The sequence below is a fragment of the Grammomys surdaster genome, unplaced genomic scaffold (genome assembly GCF_004785775.1).
Source record: "Grammomys surdaster isolate TR1022 unplaced genomic scaffold, NIH_TR_1.0 130, whole genome shotgun sequence".
Taxonomy (NCBI): Eukaryota; Metazoa; Chordata; class Mammalia; order Rodentia; family Muridae; genus Grammomys; species Grammomys surdaster.
Genome location: NW_021604588.1, coordinates 9,552,068 through 9,569,008, shown reverse-complemented (window position 1 = coordinate 9,569,008; position 16,941 = coordinate 9,552,068). Strand labels below are relative to the sequence as shown.

At 41.9% G+C, this 16,941-nt stretch overlaps 1 protein-coding gene across 1 annotated transcript in view; it reads right to left on the bottom strand.

Moving 5' to 3' along the window:
• Nucleotides 1-16,941, bottom strand: part of F5 (coagulation factor V) — a 68,323-nt gene that overhangs the window by 25,127 nt on the left and 26,255 nt on the right. Inside the window, exons 6-13 of the mRNA XM_028757903.1 lie at nucleotides 15,526-15,747; nucleotides 13,425-13,590; nucleotides 12,195-12,372; nucleotides 10,585-10,684; nucleotides 10,066-10,277; nucleotides 8,108-8,258; nucleotides 5,554-5,766; nucleotides 780-3,675 (exon numbers count right to left, since the gene is read on the bottom strand). Coding sequence (XP_028613736.1) covers nucleotides 780-3,675; nucleotides 5,554-5,766; nucleotides 8,108-8,258; nucleotides 10,066-10,277; nucleotides 10,585-10,684; nucleotides 12,195-12,372; nucleotides 13,425-13,590; nucleotides 15,526-15,747 — 4,138 coding nt within the window. The remainder of the gene's footprint in view (nucleotides 1-779; nucleotides 3,676-5,553; nucleotides 5,767-8,107; nucleotides 8,259-10,065; nucleotides 10,278-10,584; nucleotides 10,685-12,194; nucleotides 12,373-13,424; nucleotides 13,591-15,525; nucleotides 15,748-16,941) is intronic.

The following is a 16,941-nucleotide window of genomic DNA, read 5'->3' as shown; positions in this document are numbered from 1 at the left end:
ATAAGATAAGATAAGATAAGATAAGATAAGATAAGATAAGATAAGATAAGATAAGATAAGGGATATTCTGGCATTTAAGGGTGCCAGGCACACGCATAGCTTATATACATACATGCAGGTACTCATACATTCATATAAAATAAAAATAAAAAATGAAAAGAACTTAAGAAATAATCTGCTTAATAGCATAGAATATTTAATAACCATTTTATCAATAAGCTAGTAAATATATGTAAATGGAAACACAGTTGACTACATATGTTTTAATTCCCTGCTCAAATGTATATTTTCTTAGGTAAGACTTCCTAGGATCTTTGGGCTATGCCAAGTCTCATTTATTAAACATACATAGTATTACTATAGTCTATACAGCAAATTCCTATAATAGTCCTATAGCATTTCTACACTATGTGTAACAATTAGATGGATAAGTGTCTTTTACTTTAAGAGTGGCCATTCTGAGTTTTGATTTTGCTAAAGAAGAATAATACCCAAGTTTTTAGACACTGGTCTAAGCAAGGATTTTCATGATAGGACTCTCGAGATACAGGTACAAAATATAAATGGACAGATGGCATACTACAGATTTCCACAGTAATGGTTCTTGTTTTGCCTGAGTGTCATCTAAAGCATAGAAGCTAATACTGGAAATGGCAAAGGAAATATCACTGGAGACTCAAACTATATAAAGCATAATTTGTTCAAAATCATCCCTGAAGAAATGCTGTAGGTGATTTTCAAAGCAGTGGTGACAAAGAATAAGAGAAAACTAGCCAAACCTTTGTGAAAATTTTGAATAATCCCAGGATATTTCTTCAGCAGCAATATAGTAGAATTTTTTGTTTCCACCATGGCCGCGGAGGTAGCATGCTGCAATAGTGTCGGGGTCTCTGGAGGAGGTGACATCTGTCCTGGTGTCTGTTTTATAGGGGTCATTATAGGCTACATAGTCATCCTCAGCATAATCGTCATCTACGATCTCTAGCTCCTCACTTGGAAAAATTTCAACGTCGTCTCCATCAACTCTACTGAGACCTACTACAACGAGAGGGTTAACATTCTTTGACAAAGAAGTGTTATCCAGTGTGGAAGATGGTAAAGGAGGTGGTATGTGAATGAGATCTGGATGCGGAAGAGTCTGATTCAGTTCTGGAAGAGGTGAAGACTGACCAGAATCTGGAGGGTTGGATGCTTGACCAGAGTCTGCAGAGGATGTATTGTATCTGTGATTAAGAGCAGGGTTTGTCTGGATGAGGTCTGGAGAGAGGGTCACCTCACCAAGGTCTGGGGATAGGATTATCTCATTAAAATCTGGTGAGAGGGTCAAGAGGCTGAGGTCTGGGGAAAGGGTCAACTGACTGTTGTCTGAAGAGAGGGGCATCTGATCCAAGTCTGGGGAAAGGACTGTCTGACCAAATTCTGGAGAGAGAGTCAGTAGGCTAAGGTTTGTGGAGGAAGTCTCCTGGTTTTGGTCTGAAGAGAGAGGTGCCTGACCCAGATCTAGGAAGTAAGTCTTCTGGTTGTCATCAGGAAAAAGTGGCACCTGACCCAGATCTGGAGAAGAGGCCTCCTGGTTGTCATCTAGAGAAAGGGGTACCTGACCTAGGTCTGGGGAAGTCTTTTGGTTGTCATCTGGAGAAAGAGACACCTGACCAAGGTCTGGGGAGGAGGTCTTCTGGATGTCATCTGGAGAAAGAGACACCTGACCCAGGTTTGGGGAGGAGGTTTTCTGGTTGTCATCTGGAGAAAGGGGCACCTGACCAAGGTCTGGGGAGGAGGTTTTCTGGTTGTCATCTGGAGAAAGGGGCACCTGACCAAGGTCTGGGGAAGAGGTCTTCTGGATGTCATCTGGAGAAAGAGACACCTGACCCAGGTTTGGTGAGGAGGTTTTCTGGTTGTCATCTGGAGAAAGGGGCACCTGACCAAGGTCTGGGGAGGAGGTCTCCTGGCTGTCATCTGGAGAAAGAAGAGGCACCTGATCCAGGTCTGGGGAGGAGGTCTTCTGGATGTCATCAGGAAAAAGAGACACCTGACCCAGGTCTGGGGAGGAGGTCTTCTGGTTGTTATCTGGAGAAAGGAACAAATGACCCAGGTCTGGGTAAATAATTGTCTCATCCAACTCTGGAGAGGTGGTAAAGAGGCTTAAGTCTGAGGAAGGGATTGCTTGGCCATCACCTGAAGAGAGAGGTGACTTTTGACTTTGGTTTGGAAACAAAGATGTTTGATCAATGTCATCAGGGTAAAATTCATGGCTTAGGTCATAATCAAGCCCCTGGCTGCGCTCTGGGGGAGAGGATCTGTAGGTAGGATCTGTTGTAGTGTGTGTTTGATCAGGATCTTGGGCAGGAAATATTGGAGTCTGTTCCTTTGGGGGCTGATAGAGATCTAAAGAAGAGCTCTTCTGCTCAGTGTCATTTGAAGGGTCCTGATTATAGTTCTGAAGTGACCTGTCAATACTTATTGAAGGAGAGGTCTGATTCAGGTCTGTGGGAAGAGCAGTTTCATTGGACTTGTGGAGTAACAGTGAGTGATTAAGGAGTCTCCTGTCTGAAAATGGGAGATAGTCATCTCCTCTCAGAGGGTAAAAGCCCCTTGGAGATAGAGGACTGTGTAGTGCAAGTTTCCTATTCTTCTTCTTCTTCCGGGTCCTGATGAGCAACTGTCTTTTCTTAAAGCCACTGTTTTCTTCCTCTTGTCTTACTTGTGATGATTTACGTCTAACTCCAGAAAATGTTGGGCGGTCACTTGGCTTTCCTGTTGTGTTTGTGTGGGAGGTGCTATCTCCCCAAGGCATTGAGATATTCTGATTTTGAGGACTGTTTGTCAATATTATTTCATAACTACCCTTTTCAGAAGCTACATGCCATCGTCTGTTCAGAAATTTGGATGCGATCTTTTGTTTTAAGCGTAACAAATCGTTAGGAATGTCCTCCTCAGACTTCACTCTGTAATAAGTATTCTTTGGGTTTGAATGCCTCCCAGTTTTACCAGCTGGTGCTTTCATCCAGGAGAACCTGTGCTTCATCATGTGGGGTCTTCCTGTCTTGATTGTTTTAGGTTTAGACTGTTCTCGACTCCCTGATCCTTTTGAATCAAGAGGAAGTAAGTATACCACTGTGATGTTTGACTGTGGATTTTCCTTATCATTTTCATGATATGACCTGGAACGATGTTCTGTAAAAGGGTTGAGGATGGAGTTCTCATCTAAGTCAGCGGTGTTTCCAAGGAGGGTACCAGCCATGGTGGCCCCAGAGCCAGGAAGTGCTCTTTGAGAGTCTTTGAGGTTATTATTTGTGATCTTGCTAAGGTTTCTTGAAGATTTTGAATCAACAATTCTGTCTGTGCTTGGAGATATGAACTCAGAGCTGTTCTCTAGAGCAAGAGCAGTGAAATTGTACTCATCTTCCCCCAGATTCAAGGATGAGTTTTTGTACGACCTAATTCCTAGTGTTGACGCCAGTAATGACTGGTAATCATAATCTTCATTGTCTATGCCAAATTCATTTTCCGAAGATTCATGAATTTTCCGAGTTGTCATGGATGTAGGTGCAAGAGGTTCATAAATCTCATATGAGTCTTCATCATCACCATTAAGGATACACTTAACATCCCTGAATCTCAGTCTTAGGTTTTTGCGTTTTGGATTGGAATTCATGGTGGTCAACATCCAAGTTCCTTCATAAGAGACAGAGAAGAGAAAGCTGAATTCTCAGGAAAAGTTACAAAAACAGGAGGATCTCTTGGGGAAAATTTTTCTAGTGAATTTTGACCAGAGGTAGCCACATGCAAGCTATGGACCAGGCTATGAGTTACTGAGCCATGGTGACATAAAAAGAAAAAACCAGGAATAATGTATTAAGGAATTTTAAAACAATATAACTTGACTTTGTTTTGGCAGCTAACCACAAGGTCAGTGTATATATAGACTAGGGTATTTATGATCTGTAGAGATTAAGGAGAAAAGTAGACCTACAGTTTGGATTGTTCAAGAGTCACTGTTTTAGAATATTTCAAAAAAAGGGGGCAGGGGTAGATGATAAAATGGACCTTGAAAATCATTAATATCTTCTTAGTTGTACATTTTGTCTAAGACGTAGAGTTTGGGAGATGATGATGAGGTTGTCTTTTCCAAAAGAAGGATATTTAGGTATTTCTAAGAAATGACATATATGGGGACAGAGTGAGTTTGAGTCATATTGAAAGTGAATTACTGACACACTAAAGATGACCTGGGACATTGTGAGTCACCATCCTCTGCACCTGTGCTGTTATGCCTGCTCCCCTGTCTCTATGCATTTCCCCGAGAAGACTGCTCAAGGAGAATTCCAAACTTAAGTGATAGGCTGCCAAGTGTATCTCCTTGTTCCTGTTTTGTTCCTATTTTGTTCCTGTTCCTGTTTGTTCCTGTTTTGTGGGGCGTATAAAAGGGAGCTATGCAGTTGAAAATACAGCATTTGGTCTTTACCAGATGACTCCTTGTCTTTCTTTCGCCCTCAGCCCTCTGCCGATCCAAGGAACTCAGTCAGCTATGCTGGCGTAGCTGACAGGACATCTCCAGTGGGAAATGAGTGTTGAGTGCTAAGCACTTGTTATGCCTTACAGCTAGGAGCTGATGCGACTCTGTAAAGCACTGTCCTGCTTTTCAGATGAGTGACTTAAGTCTTAGTGAGGGTAACCTGTCTAAAGTTGCAAAAATACTGAGTGGCAGAGAATGGTTTGAACTGGGATCTTACATGCTAGTGAGGTCTCTGAGACAGCCTCCAAGGCTTATCTAATGACTCTTCACCAGAGGGTGGGATGGTCTCTGCTAAGAATTGAAAAGTGGGTCTGGGGAGATGGTTCAGTTGCCACAAGGACCTAAGTTTCATGCCAAGAATTCATGTTTCTGTTGTTGTTTGTTCTGTTTTTTTGTTTGTTTGTTTTTTTTTGTTTTTAAAGCTAGGCATGATAGCCCATGTTTGTAAAAACAGCTCTGGTGAGGATAGGGGGTAGACTGGAAAGATGGCTCAGCAGTTAAGAGCACTGACTCTTCTTACAGAAGTCTTGAATTCAATTCCCAGCAACCACATGGTGGCTCACAACCATCTGTAATGGGATCTGATGCCCTCTTCTGGTGTGTCTGAAGACAGCAACAGTATACTCACATACATAACAAAAATAAACGAATCTAAACAAACAAATAGCTCCGGGGAAGTGTACATAGGTGTATTCTTGGGCTCACTAGACACTTGGTATACCTTAGCAAATTCTATGCTAGTGCTTCATCAAAGGTGGACAAGACTTGATGAATGATATAAAAGGTTGTTTTCATGTCTAATATCTTTATGCTGCTTCTTCATGGTTACATTTATTCTGCCATGGTATGTCTTTACTGCTCAGTTGTTCCAGGGATGTGCAAATTAATTTCCCAACTATAGACCACAAAAAGCAGTGTGCAAGCCTGCAGGGGTCCTGGAGACACACCAGGAATGGTGGTGATTTGGAGAGCTCAGTAGACCTTTTCCACTTGAGATCCCATGAGCTTTCTCTCCAAGTGGTCTCACTCTTACTCACCAACGTTATCCATTGTAACAGTCACAGATTCACCATGCATGGGGAACAGGGTCAAGGTGTCCTCATGCCTCCTCCCATAGATGAACGAGTGCCCAGTGAAGCGGATGGTCAAAATATCATCATGAGTTCCCACACTGCAGAAGTGCCACTGGACAGTGTCATCAAAACAGAATCCTAGAGTGGATATGCTCTCAGGCACGTAGCCATTGATAGCTGAAAGAGGAAAAGCTGTCAAATGCCAGGCCTTTACAATGAAAGGACCCAAATCTAATTATAATTATCCCCAGGTCTCTATGTTCATTTGGCTGCATCAAAATGGTGATTATTAAAGATAAGCTTTATGAGTTCTAATAATGTGTGAGTAGGTCATAGGCTACATTCAACTTCGCAAGTGATGGCTGATGCTCCAGAGTTAGCTGAGTGAGAAAAGTCAGGATGAAGACAAAGCCTTTCATGCATGTTGATTTGGTCACTCATTCATCAAGCAGATATAAAATGTTACTTTATGCTGTGCCATAAATATATTCTTATAATTGATTTAAATTGTCCAAGATGCATCTTCTGGGAAGATGAGTCTATGTATGAGAACTCTTATCTTTTTTTTGTGTGTGTGGTTTTTCGAGACAGGGTTTCTCTGTGTAGCTCTGGCTGTCCTGGAACTCACTCTGTAGACCAGGCTGGCCTCGAACTCAGAAATCCACCTGCCTCTGCCTCCCAAGTGCTGAGATTAAAGGTATGTGCCACCACTGCCTGGCTAGAATTCTGTCTTCTTGACATAGAGTTATGAGTAAAATGAATGTCACAAAAAGAAAGAAGCTCACTTAGCAATTTGTTGTTGAGACCTATTATCTGCAACCTACAGTTGGTCTAACAGTTTCCATTCAAGTATTGCGTTCATATATTTTAATTTCCTATAAAGGAAGACCAATTTAGATAATATTTTAATTTGCATATGTCCTGAATGTGGTGAACCAATTAAGATATTATTTATTTGAGGGCACCATCTGTACATACAGGTCATCACTGTGACCACAGTCCTAGTATGATGCTTGGTATTAAAATAATGATTTTAAGTCACTATGTACCAAACTTACGTAGAATAGCTGGAGGTTACTAGTTTCTACATCATTCCAGATGCTTTTCTTAATGGTCGAATGTGATGGACACTGGCTATAAGTGACTACTAAAATATAGGTGGGCTCCACTGACATGAGCTTTAAGGATCAAATCAATACATATTCTATTGCAAAGACAGCAATAAAACAAATCTCATTTTTCTATTATATTTAAAAATTGCAATTTTTCTACATAGTGAGACTTTGTCTCAAACAACAACAACAACAAGGTAGCATCTGGAATATACCGAGCTAAGTAAAACATTATTCTTATTCATTTTATCTATTTCTCTTTATTTTTCAATTTTCTCAGAAAACTTTATGCAAGTGGCTCACATGTGATTTTTGTTGGGCAGCCCTGGTCTAGAGCTACCACAGATCCATTGTTGACAGGAAATTATGTGAAGAAAGCTGAATATCAGTCCTGGAGCTCCATGCACAGACTGCAGGAAAGCCACCACGTGGAGGAGATTATCTGTCAGCAAATGCTATGGGGGAAGCTTTTTACTTTGAGGAACAGTGGTGTGGAGCACTAGTGGTTGAGGGGGAGTGTTGAGATTTGCTTGCAGACACCACAGTAAAATTCACCTCAGACTTCTCATGACAATGAACTTTGGAATCATAGCAAGTGTCAGAACTGTGCCCTCCACTATCAACTCCTCATGACTCACTTTCCCTTCGACCTCTGCACAGGCGGCCTTTCCGAGATGCTTGGCTCCCAGAGTCACTTTGCTTGACTCTGATTTCACAATGCAGCATTCTTTAAGAACATCTCATTTCTGTCCTGGCATCAGCTAGAGGGTATTCACTATGAACACTGCTAAAATCCTCAGGTACCACTGACCAAAGCCCTCAATGCCTTTTCCCCAAGCCTTCTTCATTGCTTATAGCGTGTACAGTTAAACACACATACACACACCACACAATCACACACACACACACACACACACACATATATATATCTCACATGAACAGCACCAAACACACACAGACACCACAAACAACCACACACACACACACATACACTACACACACAGTAACCCCACACAACACACACACAATCACACACATACCATAATCACACAACATGCACACATCACACACCACATACAAACACACATACAATCACATACCACAAGAACACACACATAACCATACATCCCCCCCACACACACATATCACATACCACCCCCCTCTATACACTTTGGAAGCAGGGCGCCATCCTGACTTAAAGGATCCCCAGGCTTTGGACCTTTTCCTATCAGATTACAGGCTTTGGCTGCAGTCTTGCCCTGCCAACAAGTCCTTGAGCTGTGAGTGAGGAGAGGAGAAGGCGCATTAGAGAGGACTATACCCAGCGTCACATTGTTGCCTTTGGATACAGACACACTGTGACCGCCAATGAGGAAAAGATGGATGGAAACAGGAGTCTAACTTACTGCTCATGATGTTTGATTCGTAAAACTTGGGGTCGTCACGCTTCACCTCATCAGGATTCTCACAAAACTTGTTGATGTTGTCCTCGATGTACCAGCTCCTGTTCTCATCAAACACGGCAAACACGACCTGCTGCTCGATGTCTGCCACCCTCTGCAGGGGAAAGGGCAGTGATCACAGCTCCAGTTGGCTGTCTATTTCCCCACTTTCTCGGGGTCTAGAGACGCCACATGTCAGGCACCAATGAGGCCATTATTTGCCAAACACGCATCAGAGATAAAGCTAACACGTGTACACAAAGATAAGGAGTCAGAGAATTCAGTCAAAATACCCAGGGGAAAACTTGGTGTCAGTACAGCACCTACAAGTCAATGTACATCTGTAATCCAACCTTATCAAAATGACTGACTGACTGTGTTCTAAATGGATGAAAGGGGTGGGTGGCCAGAACACGGCAACAGGAAAGCTTACACCCTTCCTTCCCTGTGTTGTTTACTTCTTCAATAAATCAGAATCCTGCAAATGTCCTGATATTTCTAGACATCTGCCTATTTTGCATGCCTTTGGATAAGACCTCTTCCACTATTACTTAGCCTAATAGGAATTAGTCTAATGGTGGATAATATGAGACTATTAATTGTCAATGAAGATAAACTCAGACTGCCGAGGATGTAGTTCAGTTGCTAAAGTATTTGCTTGGCATGCATAAAGCACTGGGTTCGCTCCCCAGTGCCACAGTAAACCAGGTACGGTAGCATTTGTCTCTAATCCTGGGACTCAGGAGGCACTAAAGTTCAAAGTTATCCTCAGCTAAATAACCAATTTGAGGGCTGCCTGAATTACAAGAGAAATCTGTCTCAAAACAAACAAACAAACACCACCAACAAAAAATAAATAAATAAAACAAAGGGGTGGGGCTCAAATGGCTAAGAGCGCTGGCAGATCTCCTAGGGCACTGAGGGGTCAATTCCCATCTTCCAAGTGCCAGCTCACAACCATCTGTAACCATAGTTACAGGGGATCTAACACCTTCTGTCTTGTATGGGTACCAGGTATACACACTGTATGCAGAAATACATGCAGGCAAGACACTCATACACATAAGATAAAAATAAACCTAAAGTTTAAAAAGAAAAGGAAAGGAAGGAAAGAAATTTTTTTTTAAAAAGTCCAAGGTTATCCTGGGTTATATAGTGAGTTTGAGACCATATCTCAAAATAAAAACAAACTCAGAAATCCCGTCTCTTTGATCACATTTTTTACTATAACTTAGTTTCACCAAAGAAGGACATTTGGCAGGCCCAAACTTCACTAAAACTATGGCTCCAAATGACCTTGCTCTTGGGGGCTCTCTCCTGTCTCTGTTGCTTGTCTCTGAAAACAGCAGAGATTGGTACCAAGTTCACACTGAGCTCCTAAGTCACCCTGTAAACACATTTCTAGGAGGGATATTGTTATTTATTTGACCAGAGGAAAGGATTAAAGGACCCTAAGTGGCTTCTTCATCACACAGTCAACAGGTCTGAATCTAAAATATAATCCAGCAGGATGTAGTTTCTGCAGTCAGAGTCCAGAGGAAAAGAGGCAGAGAAACATCGACAACACATAGATGATCCAGATGATAAATATACCCACACTGTTGCCAAAGAAGGCTAATGACTGGTGTGTTTTAGAAGGGAAACTCAAGCTGGGCGATGGTGGCGCTCGCCTTTAATCTCAGCACTTGGGAGGCAGAGGCAAGCGGATTTCTGAGTTTGAGGACAGCCTGGTCTACCGAGTGAGTTCCAGGACAGCCAGGGCTACACAGAGAAACCCTGTCTCGAAAAACCAAAAAAAAAAAAAAAAAAAAGAAAGAAACCCACCTATCCAGTAGTGAAACCAAATCTGTGCCAGCAAGGAAAAAGAGGGCAGCTTTTTTTTCCTTTCTTTTTTCCTTTTTTTTTCTTTATGGATAAAATACCTGTATGCCTCTCTGGTCCAAGGACCTGCTCTTACAAATTAGAAGCAACCCTATCAGCCCAGAGGCAATGTCCCTTGTAACGTCCACATCACTATAGTATGGTCTTGTTAGGCACTGGGCATCGTTTTCTGTGGGTTCGTCAAACTCTAGAATGTTCCATTTGTAAGTGAAGGTTTCCCCTGGTTGAACTGGTTTGATCATGGTGTGATTGCCTGGAAGAAAATATACGTTCTTTATTTTTAGAAAAAATATTTCGTTGTAATAAATATCCACCTTAGCTTTTATTTAGATTAATTAATATGAAGAAAGAAATATTCTTTTTGTATTAAAACTCTTGACTACGGATGGCATGTAGCTGTTCAATGTCTCTCCACTAGATGGCGACAATGACACTCAGAAAGGAGGGAAACCCCTTCCATATTACTGACTACATTTGTCAGAACCACTGAGCAAATAGGACAAGAGAAAACTGGAAGCCTCTCGGAGATAAGTAGTCTCCAAGAAGTGAAAGGTTCCTACCTGGGGCGGAGGAAGAATTGACTCCATCTTCGTAAGGAGAGAAGGTCACCCCATGAGGGTAAATGCTGTAGGGTCGGCTGGCCATATTTTTGAACACGATCTACAAAGTTAAGTCATAGTTATTATTTCCGTGTTTAAGGTCACTCGTGAGAACGATTTTAGACAAGAAGAGGGCAGCTTCTTGTGTGTGCATGGATGGGCAGGTGTACACATACAGATGTACAGGCAAGCAGTGGGAAAACCAGTTCTGTTTATTCTGGCAGCAGTCTTCCTCGTTACCCGACAGGAAGGATCCCTCATAGCACCTCACCCTCTCCCAACTAGTCCCCAGACCCTTCCCTTCTTCTTTCAGATTGCACGGCATCTATGCCCTTTCTCCTCTAGACCATGATGTTGTTCTGCTTACTAGGCTCCCTGAGGTCATCCTTAGTGAAATTAACTTCCTGAATGGCCTCAGGTGCCAGATCTTGAGTCCCAGATAGAATATGCTTACACTGAAATCTAATGCACCTCAGTGGAGCCCAAAAGTGAGGGAGCAGATAGAGGGAAGGGCACCTTTGTCTATTTTCAAATGAACGAAATAGGTTTAGTCTTGGGCTTGATTTTCCTAGAAGTCCTAATTAGCCTGTTAATCTCCAATAGACAACCTTAACCTTATCTTCTTAGATTGCTGCCAAAGCCTTCGAATCATCCTCAGTTATCATCAGGACCCTACGTCCTAGGATCTTGAAAATCTCTGTAACCTTCAATTGTCTGGATCCCTACCTAGCTCTGTGATATAACAGTCAAGATAATTATCTGAAGAAAACTTCAGGCTTTAAAGAAACTGTTACACTTCGTGTGTGTGTGTGTGTGTGTGTGTGTGTGTGTGTGTGTACAGGTCAGAAGACAACCTGTGGGAGTTGATTCTTTTTTCCCATCATAGACTGTGCGTAATGGACTCAGGTATTCAGGTTTGGCATCAAATGGTTTTATGCACTGAGCCATCTTGCTAGCCAGAGGGCCTTGTGTGAGTATAAACGCAGCTATAACCGGAGGCCAGTCATTAGAGCCACACACTTGGACTGTAGTGAAGAATTAGCTTTTCTCCACTGTGCCAACTCAGATGTCCACACTGACAAAGAACAATGTCATTTTCCCAAGTCACTCAAGTCTTCTATATTGTGACAGTTGTGGGGCTTTTTGTCAAGGACACTTACTTGAAAACTCAGGGCAAGAGAGTTCTCTTGGCTCTCTACCCAAGGCGAACTGTGCTGCATTCACCAGCGTGTACATCTTGCTCAGGCATATAAGAGTTGGGACAAACTTTACAGACAGCATTGGGGATGCATGGGTGTGTTTCATTCTACTTGTGGCCACATGGGCTTTGGTATTCTTTACTCCATCAGTGATACTGACTCTACAGGTTTTATTCTCTTCTACTTTGATTATCTTTCCCAGATCTTTTGTGTTATTAAGTAGGATATAAAGGAAGGAAATATGAAATAAAACCAAAAGCTATGTATGACTTTAAAATTACATGACTACATTTAAAAATATTAAAACTGCCAGTCCCCTGATCTGTCTTTCCCTGTCTAAGTTTTCCCTGCTTCCGTATTTCTGTTACTTACCTTGAGTGTGTCCCTGACCTGGGCTCTAATAACAGGGCCCAAAATCCCACTTTGTTTGATACTGGGGTTATCGGTGCGTTTGGTGAAGGTCTCTTCTTCATATTGCCTATAAATAACTTTCTTGTAATGTTTCCCAATTTGGTTGGAGAAATTATCCAAGTGCAGAGATCTGTATTTTCTTAAAGTGAAATGAAATAATGAAACTACAGTTAGATTACTTCAAGCAGTGCGTCTTGTGCGATGTACGATGGGGAAACCTTGTACATCCAAATGCTGCTTTGGAGTTGGCTAGAATGCTACTTTCCGGAACATTCTTAGTGTAGTTTGCATCCTGATGTCTTCCATATAACAATCAAAAGTCATCTCCTCTGCCGCTGGATAAGTCATACATAACAGATGAGAACCAGTTACTGGGACAGAGCACGACTGTATCCTTCTTTATTTATATTTTATTTCATTGGATTCATAGTATTCCATCGCATGAGTATGCTATAACTTGATACTCTTTTCTAATTGTAGGACCTTTGGAGTTAACTCCAATCTTTTATCACTAGTAACATTGAAGCAGTGAGCACCCTTTCCATACAACCTTCTAACCTGTGAACAAGAATACTCTTATACCATTCAATTCCAAGAGCACAGTGCCTGGACTAAAGGGTATATGTGTTTACCATTCTAACATATTTTTCAAGTTATCCCACAGAATGGCTTCAGCAGCACACTGGGCCACCAGAATGTGTGATAGCTTTCTCTTTCCGCAGCCCCAACACAGATGGTGGGGTATGAACCTGCTGGTCTGATAGGTACGGAATAGAATCCCAGTAAAAGTTCACACTTATTTTTCTTACTAGGAATCTCACGGGAAGAGTAACTAGAGCTTCCGATTCTCTTTAGTTTTCTGCCACCTTCCCTCAGATATGAGAACACAAGAATAGTACCAAGCTTCTAGAACTGATATGAAACCCTTAGCAAACACTTACTACAAGGGTTAGCAGTAGCAAGCATCCAACAAGTTCTAGCTGCCATTGTTTCTGTCACTATCATCAGGCCACATTCCCATGGGACTTAGGGGTAATTAAACGTCTCTGAGGATAAGAATGCCTATGTGGAGACTGATGTACATATCTCTTGAGAGCTGGCCACTCATGACATCATATTTCAGACGCACACACTAAGGACCCTGTGGGCCATGTCTTTGACTATTTCGTGGTGGTATTAACCCGGACTCACTTGTCCATATTTGCGGGTATCACAGGTGCATAGTTCCAAATGACCTCCTCTGCAGCGATGAAGTACTCCCACCTCTTCATGTGCCGTCTCTGCTCTCGAGTGAGCGTCTTGGGGCTCCTCGTTTTCTTTGGGCAGTTTTTAATGTCAATGTAAGCCTGCATCCCAGCTGGATTAGAATATAAATACAGGAATAGGATTTGAGAGAAACAACCATTCATCAAAATGCGTGTTTAGAAAAAGTCAATTCGTGGAGACAAACGATCACAGCCAAGAGCACAGTGTTCAGACCCTCTTCAGCTCTTTGAGTCTGGACAGTTTTAACGGGTCACAGAAGGAGGGAGGAGTAGAAAGCAGGAGGAGAGGCGAGGGTAGAAATCAGGAGGAGAGGTAGAGTCAGAGGGAAAGGTTGAGGAGGCTCTCTGTGTTACATCTGCAGCAGCAACAAACTTAAAACCCTGGGCCTAGGGCTGGGGTACGGCTCCGCGGTGAAACGTGGGCTCAGAGTGTACATACAAAACAAGAAATCACTTTAGTTTTTTTTTTTCTTGTTACCCTCTGTTAAATGGAGACTATCAAAGTGTATACTTAGTGTGACTATTAAATAATAGCTCGGAATAGCAATTGTCCTTAATTTTAGTTTTATCTTAGTTTTATTTCTATTAGCAACTACATGAGAGTGACAGTTCATCAGATCGTCACCTTATCATAGTTTTGGTTGCTCAGTATGAAAACAACATGTTCTCAGACAGTGTTTGTTCCTCCAGTGCCATATGCCTTCTTGTGACTTAGATTTTCATCTCTAGCAACTTGAATGTTCCTCTCAATAGTCTAAAATCAAAAAATGTGTGGCATGACAGTTAGATGTTTCATTTACATGGTATCACATGACTACAGCTGGGTACCTCCCCCCTGCCAGCCTCCAGAATTCACTAATGCTCTCTGAAGCCCATTTCTAACTGGTATGGTAGCTCGTGGCTACAGTTTTCACATTTGGAAGGCTGAGACAGGAGAATTGCCATGATTTCAAAGCCAGCTAAGAACTTATGGTGAGTTTTAGGACACCTTGGCATACAGCGGAAAATTCTATCTCAATAAAACAATGTCTCATTTGTGGTCCATTCAACACACATTGATTGAGTTCTTTTTTGTGCAAGGATCTTGTGCCCATCTCATTGCACAGGACCATATTATATGTCATGTTTGGCCTGGTCAGTCTTGGTAGCTTTGTACTTCTATAAATTTGTGAATATTTACCTTTATCAATCTAGTTTCTAGGTCCTTTCCTTTGGCCACACATGAAAGACAACTAAGAATGCGTTCACAGAGGCATTAGTTTTCTTCCTCTTTTACGGAAGTGGAGGCCTCTTAAGGTTTTGCTTTATTTTGAAAGGCCTTTGTCAATGCTTACACCTCCTGCATCCCAATTAGTGGGTTTTAAGTCTTAGAGCAAAATGTCTAATGGTGTCTTAGGAACCAGGATGCACATGTCTAGGTGGGGTCAACTAAAAGGTTAAAAGAGAAGAAATAAGTTAGTAACCTGGGAAGCAATGGTGCTCACTCAACACGAGACTGTTGGGAAGTGTTGAAGTCTGTTGCTATGCATTGTAATGCTAAATACCAGCTCCGGTTGCCCAAGGGACAAGAGGGTTCTCATCAAGGGATGCTATGTAACCTTGCACCTTAATTTAAAACTATTGGATGAATAAATATGCCTACAGTCTGTAGCTGGGCAGAAGAGAGGTAGGCAAGGCTTTGGTTGCCAGGGATCTGAGGCAGAGTGCTTGAGGAGGAGAGCAGGGAGGTGAAGAGGGAGGAGAAGACAACACAGGATAGATGAGTTATGAGAACATGGCCATGAAATCTAGTCAGTTGGCGTAAGAGCAGCAGGAGCAGCCCAGGCAGAACATGGCTAGTCATATCCCAGGGTTATTGACATGAAAATAGACAAAATAGCTTACGGGGTTGATACCAGCCCAGCTCTAGTGTTATTAAGGCTTATTATAAATATAAAGATTTTGTGTCTTTTACCTGGGAACTAAATGATCCAAGGTGGGGTAGAAACCCCCAATTAATTTTAACGATAACAAGAAAGGTTTCTTGCCTTGATAATGCTTTGGGATGAGAGAAGAAACAATCCATTTTCCTTCTGGGCTCATGGTCATGTTTGCAGTCTTAGATGTCGCACTGACCAGAGTGACAGTGGACAACTTATGTTGGTTCTCCTCTAGGACTTGGCCGTTGAAGTGAATAGAAAACAATTCTGGCGCTGAGCTCATCCCAATCAAATGCCAGCTGACGTGATCGTGGGCACAGACTGTTACCTCTGGAGAGAGAGAGACAACATCCACACACAAAGAGATGAGAAACAAGGAGTCACCACTCATGTACCAAGTAGCAGCACAAAGTGGAGTTTAGAATGGGCGCCATTCCTTCAGAGCTGCAGGGACAGCTAAGAGGCAAAGGCTAAGGAGCAATATCAGACTCCGACTCTTGACAATGTTGGTTTTTCTGTAAGAGAAGCCATTGGTGATATTGATACATGATGAAGTTTAGAATTTTTGCTTTTGTTTACCATTATTTATTTATTTTGTGCATGGGCATGGGCATACCTGCCATGATTCATGTGTGTCGGTCAGAGGACGACCTGTGAAAGTTGGTTCTCTCTTTCCACCATGAGAATCTTAGAGATCCAACTCAAATCATCAGACATGGAGAAAGGTACCCTTACCTGCCACACCATCTCACCAGCCCCTAGAACTTTTTAATAGAGAAATATTTTCATTTTTCCTAAACTGAACATAAATAAATACTATATATTAATTATGGGATATATTTATATTATGGTATATGTCTGTGTCTGTGTTTACACACACACACACACACCACACACACACACACAATTAAGGGACCAGTTCTTAGCCCATCATCTTGTATCTGGTGATTGTAAATTTGAAATTTGAAATGTTAATCTGAGATAAAAGTCAAGATTAGAATCTCCCACAGAGAAATAAACAGTTTCCCAATCACCATGAGAACAAAGAAAGAGTAAATCTAGGCTTTTCTTCTTTAGGAGACACACTATAACTATAGCAACCATCTATACCAGTTCATCTCTGTCTTTCGACTAGAAGTGGATTTTTCATTCTTTAAGTCCGTTCTACTACAAAGACAGAGAAGAAAGTGGTGTAGGTGGTTGCTATCGTTACAATGTGTCTCCTCAAAGGTGCATATCCCAAAAGTTCTGTGTGATGAATTTCGGTGGTAGAACTTGGAAGCATGGAGCCTATTGGAGGGTGGTTAGGTCACTGGAGGGTGTTAGGTCACTGGAGGGTAGTTAGGTCACTGGAGGTGCTGTTCCTGGAGGGGATTAATGTACTTAGTTCTCATGGGACCTTCGCTAATTTTCATAGGAATGAGTTATTAAAAAGCTATATTTTTTCAGTTTTAAAAATCTACTAACATTGGGGAGCCTTCCTTTATGACAATATTACACCCCAAACTGACAAATGGTTGGTAA